Source organism: Peromyscus leucopus, chromosome 8b (genome assembly GCF_004664715.2).
Source record: "Peromyscus leucopus breed LL Stock chromosome 8b, UCI_PerLeu_2.1, whole genome shotgun sequence".
NCBI lineage: Eukaryota > Metazoa > Chordata > Mammalia > Rodentia > Cricetidae > Peromyscus > Peromyscus leucopus.
In genome coordinates this window covers 37,520,582-37,535,282 of record NC_051086.1, presented here as the reverse complement: position 1 = coordinate 37,535,282, position 14,701 = coordinate 37,520,582, and the positions used below count along the sequence as shown (strand labels likewise).

Here is a 14,701-nt window from a genome sequence, read left to right as displayed (position 1 = left end):
ACCTGCTCTTGCCTTATTCCTGGCCCAGCTGAGGAACCACCAGGCTCTCAGCTTCTTCTCCAGAGCCCCCTCCCCTCCCTGGAATCCACAGCAAGTGACAGGCGGCCTGGGGAGCAACAGGTGGAGGCTGGCAAAGGGCCTCTGCTCTGCCAGAGGGCGGGATGGGGCCTCAGCTGGGCCTTGTGGGGCTGCCTGGTGGCTGGCTTCTCCATCATGGGGGAATTCCCCTCCTGCCTCAGAGTCAGCTCCGCCCAGCCCTCCTTCCTGCAGAAGCTCAGAAAGCCCAACAGCCTTCACAGGGACACAGGGACGCATGGCCGCACTCACCGGGCACAGCCTCAGCTTACCCCGTGCTTCCTCAGGTGAGTGACCTGGGCTAGGGGTAGGTGTGACAGCATGGGTGACAAAGCTCATCACATGGCGATGCAGAGGCCACCAGACCATCCCAGCTGTGTGTCAACAGCTGCCCGGCCTCCCCTTCTCTGCTAGCTGGGGTCTTTTGCTCCCCAGCCTGCCTTGGTGGGCCCACCTAGGGCCTTGAATTCTGGGCCTCTTCTCTTTTCTCAGCCTGCTTGGCCCTCTGACCTCTACCTCTGGTTCCTTATGCTTGTCCTGCCTCCTCAATCAACCTTCCCTTCAAATCTCTCTAACTTTTCCAAAGGGCAAAAAAAAAGAGACTTATATCTATACTATTTTTCTCTCGGCATTGGGGGGATGAATGGATGGACTTTCCCCCCCTCATATATGTTTTCTGTGTGAGAGATGGTGTGTTTGCCTCTGTGTCAGTCAGGCTCACAGGAGCAGGTACATGTTGGTCCGTGGGAGTGTTTGTGGACGGTCTGGGTGTCTGTCTCTGTGCGAATGTGAATTTTGAGGGTGTGGGATGTGGAATGAGCTGGGGCAATTTGGAAGTCTAAACCCAAACAAGGAGGGCAGGTGGAGCCCATCTTGCTCCCTGGGGTACACAACAGTGATCGAGCCCCTCCTTGACGGGAGTAGAGGGACCCTTCTCCTGTCTCCAGACTTCTTTGCTCTGAGGCCTGCTGGCTCCTTCTGAGGGTAAACCTTTCACCGAGAACCCGAGGCCCTGGGAGTGGGCCAAGGGCTGGCAGATGGTGCTGACTGACTTCTTTGATCACAAACAGTCCAGTTTTTCCAAAACTGGTCAGAGGAGGCCCAGCCCAGGGAAGTCCCTGGCGAAGGAGGGTAAGGGTCAGAGGCTGTGTCAGACATTTGACAGTGGCCTCTGGGCTGCAGAATGAGGGAGGACTCTGGAGAGGTCCTAGAAGACGTGAGAAGGTGGGGGTAGACTGGGAGAGAACTGCTCTCAGGGCCTGGTAGGGCTTCCCAGGATTGGGAAATGTTCTGGTCCTGCCTGTGGGGCTACCTCCCTTAGGGGCTGAGCTCTCCCCACTTCCAGGAAGACGACAAGGAGCAAGCGGGATCCCAGTCTAAGGCCAGCTTGATACTGGAGTCAGGAGGGCCAGGGAGAGAAGCTGGAGGAAAGACCCAGGACTCCTAGAGATTGTGGGAGGGGCCTGGCCGGGCCAGTTTGTGACGAGCTGGGAATTTCCCTGGTGTCGCTGTCCTTTCTTCTCTTCCAGTGGTGCCCTAGAAACCAGAGAATAACAGGCAGGTTAGGGACACTGGGGAAAGAGCTGGGAAGGAGAAAGAGGCTGGAGGAAAAGCTAGCAGCCATGGCCAGAGGCCAGCTCCTCAGAGAATTCTCAGCGAGATCCAGGCAAAGAGATCCCCAGCTGTGGGCCTGGGATCCCCTTCAGGAAGGGAAGATCCGAACTGCCTGCTGTCCCAGACCATAATTCCCATGCTTCCTATCACTGGGGCCACAAACTGACCCTGCCTGCATGGTCTTGCTTAGGAAATAAGGGTGCAGACCCTGAGTGGCAGGGCTGGCATCCAAGCCCAGACTTCGGAACCCACACCTGAGTTACTGCATGGCAGGTATCCGGGGAACAGGGCAAGTGGTGAATGTAAATGGTTTTATTCACCTTGAGACCATGAATGGGGGCTGGAAAGATGGTTCCGTGGGTAAAGTGCTTGCTGTTAAGTTTGGCAACCTGAGTTGAATCCCTGGGACTCACATAGTAGGAGAGAAAAGAACGCCTACAAACTGTCCTCTGCCCTCCACACGTGCTGTGGAATGTGTGCATGCAGCAGTGTACACACACACACACACACACACTTGCAATAAATAAATACATATAAAAGATGCTAAATGAACACATAGCCCTCATAGCCCGTGAAGGCAGAGGGGAGCTGGGACTACAGACGATTCATTTACTGACAGTTTTTGGTTGTGTGTGATTGGGTTAGGGGGAGGCTTGTTGTTGTTTTGAGTCAGAGTCTCATATAGCCCAGGCTGGCCTTGGATTTTTGGTCCTCCTACCTCTGCCTCCATAGAGCTGGATATTGGAGTGTTCAGCACTACTTCCAACTCTCTCTCTCTCTCTCTCTCTCTCTCTCTCTCTCTCTCTCTCTCTCTGGTTGAGTCTCATGTATCCCAGGCTAGCCCCAAATTCCCTGTGGAGCTGAGGATGACCTTGAGTTTCCCATCCTCTTGCCTCGACCTCTTGAGTGCAGGATCACAAATGTGTGTCATCACGTTTGGTTCTCTAGGGCTGCTAGGGATGAACCCAGGCTCTGGTGCATGGCAGGCAGGACTGTCCTCACTGGCATCACTTACTTCTCAGCAATCACCACCAGCACCCCCAAGTCCCATTTTAGTCAGTGTCACATGTTCCTTATCTCAATTAACTATCACCCAAATCTCTCTTTTTGATAAGCACACACCCAAGAGCAGAAAGTACCTAGAATCCACTGAAGGGTTTTGTATTCTGAGGTCGCCTCAGGCTAAGGATCCAGGAAGGGATCCAGGACTGCTCAATTACTCCTACCCAAGTTCCTCCATTCCACCCTCTCCCAGCCAAGGCTCTTGAGTCTCTCATTCTAACAGAATAAGGCTCATACTTGTTTGATTCAAAATTCTGTTTCCAGCTTGGGAATGACACTTAGCTTGGGAGTCAGAGAGCTTGCCTCCCACATATAAAGCCCTGCTGGGGTCCCAGGAGAGTAGAAATGAGATGTGATGCATCCCAGAACCCAGGACAGGGAGTCATGAAAACCAGAAATATCATGTCTTCCTCACTATACAATGATTTTGAGGCCAGCCTGGGCTACATGATACCCCGTCTCAAAAGAGTAAAGAAGGAGTGAGGGGACACTTCAATCAGTAATGTGGGGACTTGAGTTCAATCTCCAAAGCCCATGTACAAAAAGCTGGGTATAGTGATGCACACTTAATATCCCAGCATGGAGGAAGATAGAGATAAGTGGATCCTCAGGGCTTGCTGGCCAGCCAGGCTAGGCTAATTGGCCAGTCATAGGTCCCAGTAAGAGACCTTGTCTCAAAATACAAAATGGAGGGTTCCTGAGGAATGACACCCAGGTTGACCTCTGGCCTCCACACACTTGTGCTCAACACACACACACACACACACCACACACACACGAGACACACACACATACACACACACACACACACAGGCGAGCAGCTGTGCTTCCCATCCGTTGGAGCATGTAGCAGAAAAGCAGGAGCTCTCAAGGGGAGCCCAGGTGCTGGTATCAGCATTAATCTAAAACTCGAGGTCACACCTGCTGCAAATACTAGCCTTGCTCCGGCCCTCAGTGTGGCTCCACCCACAAAGGATGGTCCTGTCTCTTCCCTCTTGTTGGTATTTCTTTTTGTTGTTGTTGTTGTTGGTATTTCATTGCAATATCATCACTTATTTTGAGTAGAGTTGGGGGTTTGATCATTTCCAAAGATCCTTTTGAGGCTGGCATTCTGAGTTCGGTGTCCCGCTAGCTGGTGAGATATTGTGACAGGATGGTGCTTAAGAGCCTGGCCTGGGTGCATCAAGCTCTGTATGAACTTCATTTCACAGACTGGACCGGAGATGAATTGTGTAAAAGCACAGGCCTAGTGTGCACTCCATCTTGTGTGTGTGTCTTGTTTGCTCACGTGTGGGGGAGGGTACACACATGCATAGAGGGCCAAAAGAGGACATCATGTCCCCCTGCTTTATCACAGTGTTCCTTGTCCCCTTGAGACAGGGTCTCTTACCAAACCTGAAGCTAGGCCAGTAGTCAGCTGAGTCACAGCAATCCTCCTGTCTCCACTTCCTACCCCAACAACAATAGGGTTTTAGGCATACACACAGCCACACCTGGCTTTTTAACGTGAGTGCTGAACGTTCACATCAGGTCTTCATGCTTGCACAGCCAGGGTTCTTGCTCCCTGGCCATTTCCCAGCCCCTTCGTGTTATCTTTTAATGCCTTTATACCACAGCCCCCACTTCCTGCTTCTGCCACATGATTGTGCATAGTCTTTTCAAGGCATGTTTTTATAAGTGTGCACTTGGCTACTTTGGAGCCTCCCTGGTAGAGGTGGTAGAGGAGGGAGTGGCAGAAAGGATAGGACGCTGTCTTCTTCAACACAAAGCAAAACAAAAGCCAGGCGGTGTGGCTCTCCTCCCAGGTGGGGCTTTTTGAGGGTGCTTGTTGACACTCTAGAAGAGTAAGAGGTTGCCACCTGCCTGAGTCACTCACCTCCCAACTTGGAAACTCCCTTCCAGGCTAAGGGGTGGCAGAGCATGCCAGGCTAGGGGCATCTGCCTCCTGCCAGCTCCATGTCCCAAGTCTAGGGGGATGGAACCAAAGGAGACTACATTGCTGGCTTTAACAGTGAAATCTATCAATGCGTGTAACTTACATTTGGGCATCACCATCATTTCTCAGATGCTAGTGTGTGCTGAGCCTCTGTCTTAATCATCCTCATCCTCACAAACACCTGAAGGGGAGGTATAATCATTCCCATTTTTTTTTTTTTTTCAGAAAAGAACCCGGGGTTTAGAGGCCACCAGGGTAGTAAGGGGCTGGGTTGGGGTTGGGGCCTGTGCTTCTGTAAGAAAGTGAGAAAGGGGTGGTGGGGGGAACCTCAGTAGAGAGCTTGCCTAGCCTGCTGGAAGCCCTGTGTTCTATCTCCTGTACTACATAAATTGGACAGTGGTGGTGCATGTCTGTAACCCTGGCCTAAGGGGCTGGAGAGACGGCTCAGCAGTTAAGAGCACTGACTGCTCTTCCAGAGGACCTGGGTTCAATTCCCAGCACCCACATGGCAGCTAATAACTGTCTATAACTCCCAGATCTGACACCCTTACATAGACATATCTGGAGGCAAAACACCAATACAAATAAAATAAAATAAAAATAAATAAATAAAAATCTCGACACAAGGGAGGTGGGGGCAGGAGGGTCAGGAATTCAAGGGGTCAACATACCTTGCAAGTTTGAGGTCAGAGGAGGAGAGAGAGAGATCCATTCTGACACTGTGGAGACAACACAGCACTGTGGATAGAAGCAAACAGGACTGGGAACCAAGGCCCTGGGTTCTGGTTTTGGTCGATGTGTGGAGCCTTGAGCAATGCTGAGGTTCAAGGTGGCTCTGATGTTGTGGTGCTTTGGAGTGAAACCTAAGACTTACAAGGATAAGAAGGTAACAACTTTGAGTTGATGAGTGGAACTAATAAGAAAGTTCTGGGGCCGGGCGGTGGTGGCACATACCTTTAATCGCAGCACTCGGGAGGCAGAGGCAGGCAGATCTCCGTGAGTTCAAGGCCAGCCTGGGCTACAGAGTGAGTTCCAGGAAAGGTGCAAAGCTAGAAAAAGGTGCAAAGAGAAACTCTGTCTCGGAAAAACAAAACAAAAAAAAAAAAAAAAAAAAAAGAAAAACAAAACAAAACAAAAAAAAAACAAGTTCTGGGTGTGATTGTGCAAAGTTATCATCATCCCACTTGAAGCTCAGACAGGAGGATGAAGAGGTCTAGACCAGCTTGGGACTACATGGTGAGAACCCACCCACCTACCCACCTCAAGAGAATCATCCACTTGCAGGAGTCAGTTTTTTCTGTCTACCTTGAGGGTCCCAGGGATTGAACTCAGGTTCTCAGGCTGGTCAGCAAGTACCTTTAACTAACTCTGACCCAGCTCACTGGCCCCTGGATGATGTTTTATTGGTGGTGATGATAGTAGATTTTTTGTTTTTGTTTGTTTGTTTGTTTTGAGACATGGTCTTACAGTGTAGCTGTGGCTGGCCTTTAATTCACTATGTAGAGCAGGCTGGCCTCAAATTCACAGTGGTCTTCCAGCCTCTGCCTCCCAAGTGCTTGGATTAAAGGCTTCCTAGGAATCATGGACATTTGTGGGAATGAAACCGCTCAACTTTCTGAAGTCAAATATTTTACAAAAACAGTGGCAACAGTATACAATCAGAATGGAAATTATTGGAGACTCCATCTGAAGGGAAATCTCAGTGCTGGGTAGTGGCTTAGGAGTAGAGAGCTGGTAGAGACAAGATTTCAGAAGTGAGCATTCCAGGAAGAGGTGAACTGGGAAGCACAGGGCAGAGACACAGATCTTTGGGGAATTGATGCATGGAACAAAGGACCCAGCTCTCCCTGCAGCCTCCCCTGAGGGAGATTGTGTAACGCCTTTTGGGGTGCCTGGTCTCCCAACCTTCAGGGTTAAGGTACATGCATGCTTCTTTGCATAAGAAATGTGACCTAGAATGTTGTTTTGAAAACCTGCCAGCTCCTTTGAGGTAGCTGGGACACAAGTGACACAAAGCCCCAAAGGAAGGTCCTTGTTGAAGACATATGCTTAAGTAGGTGCCCGTTGGATAGGTCTCTCTTTATGTACTATGAGGGCATGTATGAAATAGTCCCCTAGATCCTCATCCCCCAGTCCAGAAGATGAAGATCGGTCAACGTTTAACAATTCCAGTGACAGAGCATGTTTCAATCTTCCTCCTAAAAAGCATATTGTCCTCCATGTTAAAGAGATGTCCTTATTCCAAGGTCAAGGCTTTCTACCTTTCAGAATCGTGTATGTTCATGTCTATGGAGGCCAGAGGTCAACGTCAGGTGTCTTTCTCTTTTGCCTTTCACCTTACTTGTTGAGCCAGAATTATACACACACACACACACACACACACACACACACATATAAAATAAACATATACATAGGTATATATATATATATATAATTATTTCTGGTGGTGGTGGGGTGAGCCGTGGTTTCATATATCCAAAGCTGGCCTCGAACTCAGAATCCTCCTGCCTCAGCCTCCCGAGTGCAGAAAGGGCAAGTCCTGCAGCTGGGAACTAGAATAGACCCGGCTCTTGCTTCCCTGCAGGGGCTTAGTCACACAGGAGGTAAGGACCCAGTTGGACTTGGGAGGTCGGCACAGTGCCCTGAGGCCGCCTAGGTTTGAGCCTTGAACTGCTCCACCCAGTGGAGCCGAGGCCGCTGTTTACATCGCAGGCCACACCCCCAACGCCCAGCGCGCAGCGCCATTGGATGGACGGCCCGTCGGTCTCCGGGGACTTTCCCAGGGGCGGGGCGTGGCCCCGGCATTTCCTGGTACCGACCCGAGCCTAGGGCTGGTGAGTCTGGCTCGGTGCCTCGAAGCTGTCGTCCTAGGGTGAGCGGGGCCGCCGGGGGATGGGCAGGCGGGAGGAGACAGGAGCCTGCGCGGGGCACGAGGGCTAGTGGCGGGAGTCCCGGAGTCGTGAGGTGTCTGCGTCTCCGTCGTCAGGCTTCAGAGGCTCCCGGCCCGGGGAGCTAGCCGGGCGCGCATGCGCACTGCCTGCGGAGCGTGCCTGGGACCGGCCTGCGGACCCCAACGTCCAACGAGCAAAGTTTGGGTAGCGGTGTGCAGACGTCGTAATGACGAAAATCATCATCGTAGCCACGCTTATTGGTCAATTTCCAGATGGTCTTTTCTTGTTTGTTTTGAGACAAGGTCTCGCTGTGTAGTACTCTCTGGTCTGGAATTCGCTATATAAAACAGGTTGGCCTCGAACTCACAGAGACCCTCCTGATTTATTCTCGAGTGCGAAGATAAAAGGCGTGCAGCCAAGTGTTGATCTAAACTTTTAGTGTGAAACTCATCCAACTGTGACATTCATTCCAAGCATGACTGTTACTTTTTCTTTTAAAAATACATTTATTTATTGTTTGCATGGTAAGGTTGTGGACAGACAACTTGCCTGAGTCATTTCTCTTTTTCCCAAACCTTGTGGGTTCCCGCCAGGGACTAAACTCAGGTGCTCAGGCTCAGTGGCCAGCGTCTTTACTGGCCATCTAGCCAACCCTTCTCCATGAATGTTACTTTATATCTTCACCTCACCAGTGAGGAGCACAGGCAGCTTGCAAATTGTAATCACACAACTAGTGAATTGCAAAGTCGAGATTCGAACCCAAATGCTGGGCTGCAAAGTCCCCTACTCCATCCTTAACGAGCTCCTTTTGCACAGCCTGGGAGGCATTTGTGTACACAGGTGCCGGGTAGATACAGTACGTTCCTGGGAATGATTATGGAGGGATAGTTTTTATGTGTTGGGCTGTGTTTTGCACCGTGGGAAGTTTCTGTGCCTCTGTGTGAGATCATGTGTATGGAAGTGGTTTGCTGTGCATGTATTCATCTTGTGCCGGGCAGTGGGTGGGAATTTGATGCTGTCAGTGAGGAACTGTTTTGGTAAAAGGGAGGGAGGGACTTTCAGGGATGAAGCAAAAGTCTGGGCAGTAGCCGTCCCCACCCCCTTGCTGAATGACAGTGTGGGAAACGTGTGGATTCCTGATGCATCATTTTGATTTCACAGTCAGTCAAAGTGGGATTTGATCAGCTCTTACTCATGCTACCAACAATGAGGGGTGTGGTGGAGGGGAATTCAGACTCATGAGTGGACAGTCAGGGGACTCTCAGAATGGTTTTTTGGTCCTTGACGGAGGACATTGTGTTAGGAGAGCGGAATACTCCCACTAACTAAGCAGGCTCAGTGTCCCTTTGTCCCTAGCAAATGGCCTGTGAAACTAAGCCATAATGATAATTAGTAACTTTACACTTATGAGAGGAGCTTTTAAAACTTAATTCCTCCTTTCTTTCTTTTGCTTTTTCTTTCTTCTCTTTCTCTCTTTCTTTCTTTCTTTCTTCTTTCTTTCTTTCTTTTGCTTTCTTTCTTTTCTTTTTTTTTTCTTTCTTCTTTCTTTTTTTCAGACAGAATCTTGTAGTCCAGGCTGACACTCTGTGGCTACAATGACCTGGAACTCCTGGTCCTCCTACCTCTACCTGCTGGGATTACAGGGGTGTTCCACCATGCCTGGTTCTCGTATGTTCTTTCTGACCACCCTGATAGTAGTGTTCAGGTTTAGAAGTCATCCATGTTCAGCTAGGCCTTTGCTGTTGTTGTTTTTTAGGTTTACGTGTGTTTGTCTGTGCTCCTATGGGGGTGAGTGCACGCTAGGATGTCCATGTCCATGCCCACGTGGAGGTCCGAGGACAACTTGCAGGACTTGGCTGTTTCCTTCTCCCAGGGGGGTTTCAGGGCTTGAACTCGGGTTGTTGGGCTTGGTGGCAAACCCTTCACTCACTGAACCATCTCAACAGTCTCAACTCTGTTGTTTTAAGTTATAACAGGGTCTCCATAGCCCAGGCTGGCCTTGAATTTACTTGTAGCCAAGGATGACCTTGAACTTCTGGTCCTTTTGCATCCACTTGAGTGCTGGGATTAGAGGCCTGCCCTATAGTGCCTGGTTTATGTGGTACTGGGGATTGAACCCAGGGCTTTATTCACGCTAGGCAAGCACTCTACCAGCTGAGCTACACCCCTTTCCCCAAGGACCCTCTTCTTTTTTCACTAGCTTAGACTGTCATCATTGCTGTGTCCTTGGAAAATATGTAGGGCCCAGCCCTCTGTGGACACATTTAATCTTGTCCCTCAGAGCGACAGACAGATGGGAGTGTCCTGCGTACTTATGTGTATGATCATGTTGTCCCCTCCACGTGGGTGTCCTGTGAGTGTGGGCACAGTATAGCTGGGGGTGGGTGCCTGTCCCTGGATGCCCATAGCAGCTCCCTTGGGGCCCCAGGAAGCCATGGGTCTGACTCATTCCTTCACCCCCAGTGCTGCTGTGTCTCTGGCCCGGATGTCCTGGCTGGGTCAGGCCGACCTGGTTTGGGTCTGATGGTGCTCTGAGAGGTTGTCTGTCTGCCTCCCTCCGCTGGTTACCGGCTCCCTTCTGTGCCCACTGTGATTCGGCAGGCCGCGCTGCCTGCTGTTTCCAGCTGTGTGCGCTCAGCTTGTTCTCATGCTGACTCCCCACACCTGCCTTCCCAGCGCCCAGAACTCAGTTCCCAGCCCTTCCTTCCCATGGCTGCTTTTTCCTTATCTGTCGAGTCTCAGCTCAAATGTCACCTTCTCAGAGGGGGCCTTCCCGCTTCTTCCTATGCAAAATAGCCCCCCTTTCACTTTCTGTCATATTACTACTTTTTTTTTTTTCATTCGTTTATCATGATCTAAAATAAGTTTATGTGTGCACCAAATGTAGTGTGCTGGTGCAGGCTTTTGCTCCCTGGGCTCAGGAGGCAGAGGAAGGCAGGTCTCTTGAGTTCAAGGCCCGCCTGGTCCACAGAGTGAGTTCTAGGATGGATCCCTGGAGGGTATATTTTCTGATGTTGCTGTGAGCTTTCAGCTGGGAGGTGTTCAGGCCTCACCTGTTGTGAGGGCCTGGCTTCGCCTTTCTGTCCTTCTGGCTGAGAGCTCTTCCTGACAGCATCAGGAGCCAGTGGACAGTGACTAAGTCTAGCCATTGTGGATATAGCTAGGGTGTGAAGTCATCTGGGGGCACCTGAGGGTTAAGAGGGGCTCCCGGAGGGCGATGGCGTTCAGGGTAGGCCCTGGAAAGATGGCGATGTACAGAGTAGGGGTTGGGGTCTGAGTGGCCATGGCAGATATGGAGTGAAGCCGTGCTTACCTGGGGAGTTGTCCACTGGACTGAGCAAGACCCCCAAAGATCCCAGGCTTGGGAGTGTCTGTCTGGACACTCCGAAGGCCGGGCTGCAGCAGCCGAGCTGATGGGTGCCGGCGTTGGGTGTAAGGCTGGTGAAGTCTCCACCCCACTGTGACAGCTCCTGGTGTAGACCAGGTGGGTGCTGCATCCCCTTGCTTCCTCACCCGACTCCAAGAGATGGCAGTATTACCCTGCAGCGTGGTGGGAGATCTCTCTGTGCGTACTGGCCGTGGGTATTGCTCAGGCTGTTGGAATCTCAGCCACAGGTGGCAAGGGACCCCACTTCCCAGGCTTCTGAATAACCTACCTCCAGCCCTCTACTGACCTGTGTCTGCGCTCTCGGAATGACTTGTCCTTTGCTCTGTCCCAGGTGTTGGGCGTAGGATGCGGCTCCATTAGTGGAGTGCTTACCTGCTGTGGGTGAATTCTGCTTCCATTCCGTGCTGCATAAATCAGGCATGTTAGTGAACGCCTATAACTCCAGCTCTCAGAAGGTGGTGGCAAGAGAGCCAGAAGTCCAGGATCATTCTTTGCTAATGTTTTAAGTTCAAGGCCAGACTCTGTCTCAAAACTCCAAATGAAATGCATACTCCAGATGGTGAAATCCAGCCATTGGACCCTCCTTGTCCACTCATTGGGTGGGTGGTCCTCGTCGGCTCCTCTGGGCCAGCTCTCCTTCTGCCTCCCTGCTGATGTCCCCTGTGTGCCCCTTGTCTCTCAGGAGGGGTTGTCACGTCTCCAGCCACAGGCAGACCTTGGCAGCCAGCAGGCTGCTGCAGGAAATTAGTTCTCTGTGTTCTTCCCGTGACCTGCACTGGACGGACGGTCACCCCAGTGACTGGGAAGGGTGACTGCTGAGGAGCGTCGGGCTCCTTTCTGATAGCTGTCCCTGCAGGGCTGCCTTCCCTCACTGATCTTGTCCCCAGGCTGTTCCCTGAGCTGTGGGGCATTTTCTCTGCAGAGCACAAAGGTGGACAGACCACTGCCTCAGCCTTGGCAGGTGAGTGGGGGTAGAGATGAGGAGGCCCTGGAGCCAGAGTCGGCCTTTGTAGGGTGGAGGAGCCTTTAAGTGAGGGGCCTCAGTTTGGTCCCCACCCCTTCTATAACTCCCCTGCTGTAGATCCCTGATTGATCTTCACCCGGCTAGCCTCGGCTCACCACCAGTCACTGTGTTTTTTGAGACAGGCTCTCTCCCGCTGGCCTGGGACTCACCAATTAGGCTCGACTAGCTGGCTAGTCAGTTCTGGGGATTTACCCGTGTCCACCTCCTCCTCAGCTCTGGGGTTGCAGCCTGTGCCCCAGGCTGGCCTTGTTCTCATGCCAGGATTGCTGGTGTGGGCCGTCATGCTGGGCTTCTGGCTTTTTAAAATTATTATTACATTGATTTAGTGTGTCTGTGTGACAGTAGAGGACAACTTGTGAAGGAGTCCGCGCTCTCCTTCTGTCATGTGGGTGGGATCAAAGTCAGGTCGTCAGTTTAGGGAGCAAGCGCCTCTACCCGCTCAGCCATCTCACTAGCGTCCCCCCTCCCCCCTGCCCCGCGCCCCTACCCCTTGTAAATGTGTGTTCTGGGGCTCAATCGAAGATTTTCATGCTCCTGTGGTAGCACTTTAATGACTGAGCCCTCTCCCCAGCCCTCTCTTGTGTTTCTTGCGACCTTAGCATGAACGTGTGCGTCTCTGACCAGTGTGTAACGTGGTTGTATGTTGTAAGATGTGCTCTGTGCCCCCTCACTGTCCCGTTCCCACACAGCTCGCATATGAAAGAGAGCCGTCCACGTTTGTATCTGCTGCACCATTCATTTTCACTCCCGAGGCATTTCCACCCTGCATTGATCCGTTTTTCCTCCTTTTGTGGGCTGTTTGCTGCCCTTGGAGATGAGCATCTGGGGTCTCTTCCTGAGGTAGCCTTCCTTTCTCTGGCCCTTTCATAGCCATGGTGACTCCTGTTTGGGTTTCACATTAAGGTGTGTAGACAGCTCTGTGGTTCCTACTGGGTTCACACAGCATTTCCCATAGGGAAAGCAAAATGACCAGCCTTGGGGAGGCAGCAGAGCCAGGCTTGGGTCTGAAATTCTCTCCCCACCATATTTGGCATAAGGAGAATTCACAAAAAACCCGCATCTTCCTCTGAGAGGGGAGTTACAGGGTTGCATAAGCCAGCTGTGGCATTTGGCCCTGAGAGACAGGCTACTCCCAACACCGTCGTCCTTTCTGTCCTAAGATTGGCTTATTCTCAGCTGATCGTCGAGGCCACCCTGGCTCAGTGACATCCCTTGTCAGTCCTGGGCCCTCGCTGAGGGGAGGAGTGTGGGCATGAAGGTGACAGCATTGTCGAGGACACAGCCGTCCTCTAAGGAGGACAGGTCTGCTTTGCTGCACAGTTTTGGTGGTTTGGGCACTGCTCCTGGCCAGCTGTGATTGCCTTGGGCCTGCGGTAAGTCAGCATAGCACTTGGGCAGGGGTGGAGAGCACATGAGGAGGGTCACTCACCTCCTCAGTCATGAAGCAGGAAGAAGAGGGAGAACGAGGCACCCTGGAACCAAGCTTTGTAACATGTGGGGCTTTGGGGGACGTTCACAACTATAGCAGAGACTTTTTCATGTATGTGTCCCAGCTGTAAGAAACACGTGGATGCCAGGGCTCTGTCAGCAGATGTATAGTATCTGAAAGGGTGGAAGCCAAAGTCCCTGTGTGTCTGATCACGAGGCAATACCTGAGTGTTGTGTCCAGTTCCAGGGCCTGCTGCAGCTAGAACAGTGGATTGGCAGATGGTGGGGCAATGCCAGGAACAAGGCTCCGAGGCAAGCCCTGAGGTTCCAGACTCTTGGGGCCTGGCGTGGGAGGAGTGACATCTTGTTCCTTCCCTTGGGACCCAGCATATAAAGGCCATCAGAGGTAGAATTGGGAACACCGTTGTGCCATGGGCCAAATTCAGTCTTTCAGAACCCCGTCTCTGCTGCCTTCCAGCCTGAGATGCTGAGCCCAGGTGACTGCAGGTCAGGGCAGACAGAGATGGAAGCCAGGGCCTGGGCTCTTGTGGGATTCTGCCTCTTTCCTCCCTGGGCACTGGAAGCTGGATTATTTGTTGACACACAACAAGCTGTGTATCCTCAGGCAGAGAGCTTAACCCCTCTGAGTCTGCTCCCACATGCTCTCTGGCAGGTGGATTGACCTCCTGGCTGGAAAGCAGGGATAGCACATTTAGCTCTGGGTGAGGTGATGTGTGTGAGAGTTCAGCTAGCGCTTGGCACATGGTGGAGCTGAACTAACCATTTCATTTCCTTTCCTCCCCTTCTGAGTGCCGCTGGGTATATCGTTTTTACCCAGCTGACCTTCCAGCTCGGGGGTCAGGCAAGTGCTGTGAACCCTGTATCAAGGGACACTAGGGACTCCCTCTGTAGTGACTCAACACAGGAGAGGGAAGAGGACCCAGGGAGGGGTGTGTGCTGCTGGAGGGACACAGTCCCCAGGTTTGGCTGGAGCCTGGCATGTCTTGTAGTAGCTGGGCCTGCGAAGAGCCATCAGCCCGAGGCCTTTGCTTCCTTCCTTTCTCTCTGTCTCTGTCTGTCTGCCTCTGTCTGTCTGTCTGTCTGTCTGTCTGTCTGTCTCTCTCTCTCTGTGTGTGTGTATGTGTGTGTGTGTGTGTGTGTCCCTGAGAATAAATTCATGGGTAGACTGCTGAGTTGAGAATCCCCCAGGCTACTGTAGAGGCTAGAGCTGGGGACAGATGATAATTGTGTTAAGGTCAGATAGGGATGGGCTGTGGAAGTAG

General features: G+C 51.8%; 1 protein-coding gene across 11 annotated transcripts in view; it reads left to right on the top strand.

The window, feature by feature from the left end:
* Positions 1-267: 267 nt before the first annotated feature.
* The window catches only part of Tnip1 (TNFAIP3 interacting protein 1), a 52,082-nt gene continuing 37,648 nt past the window's right edge, over positions 268-14,701 (top strand). For 3 of the 11 annotated variants that reach the window (XM_028880024.2, XM_028880030.2, XM_028880023.2), the window contains exon 1: positions 11,746-11,927. Coding sequence is in view for 1 of the 11 variants with exons in the window: in XM_037201405.1 (XP_037057300.1) it covers positions 314-362 (49 nt within the window). In the remaining 10 variants the exon portion in view is untranslated. Of the gene's footprint in view, positions 363-7,452; positions 7,560-11,745; positions 11,928-13,133; positions 13,364-14,701 lie in introns of those variants that run through there. The other 8 variants (XM_028880022.2, XM_028880029.2, XM_028880026.2 and 5 more) reach the window with 6 other exon arrangements.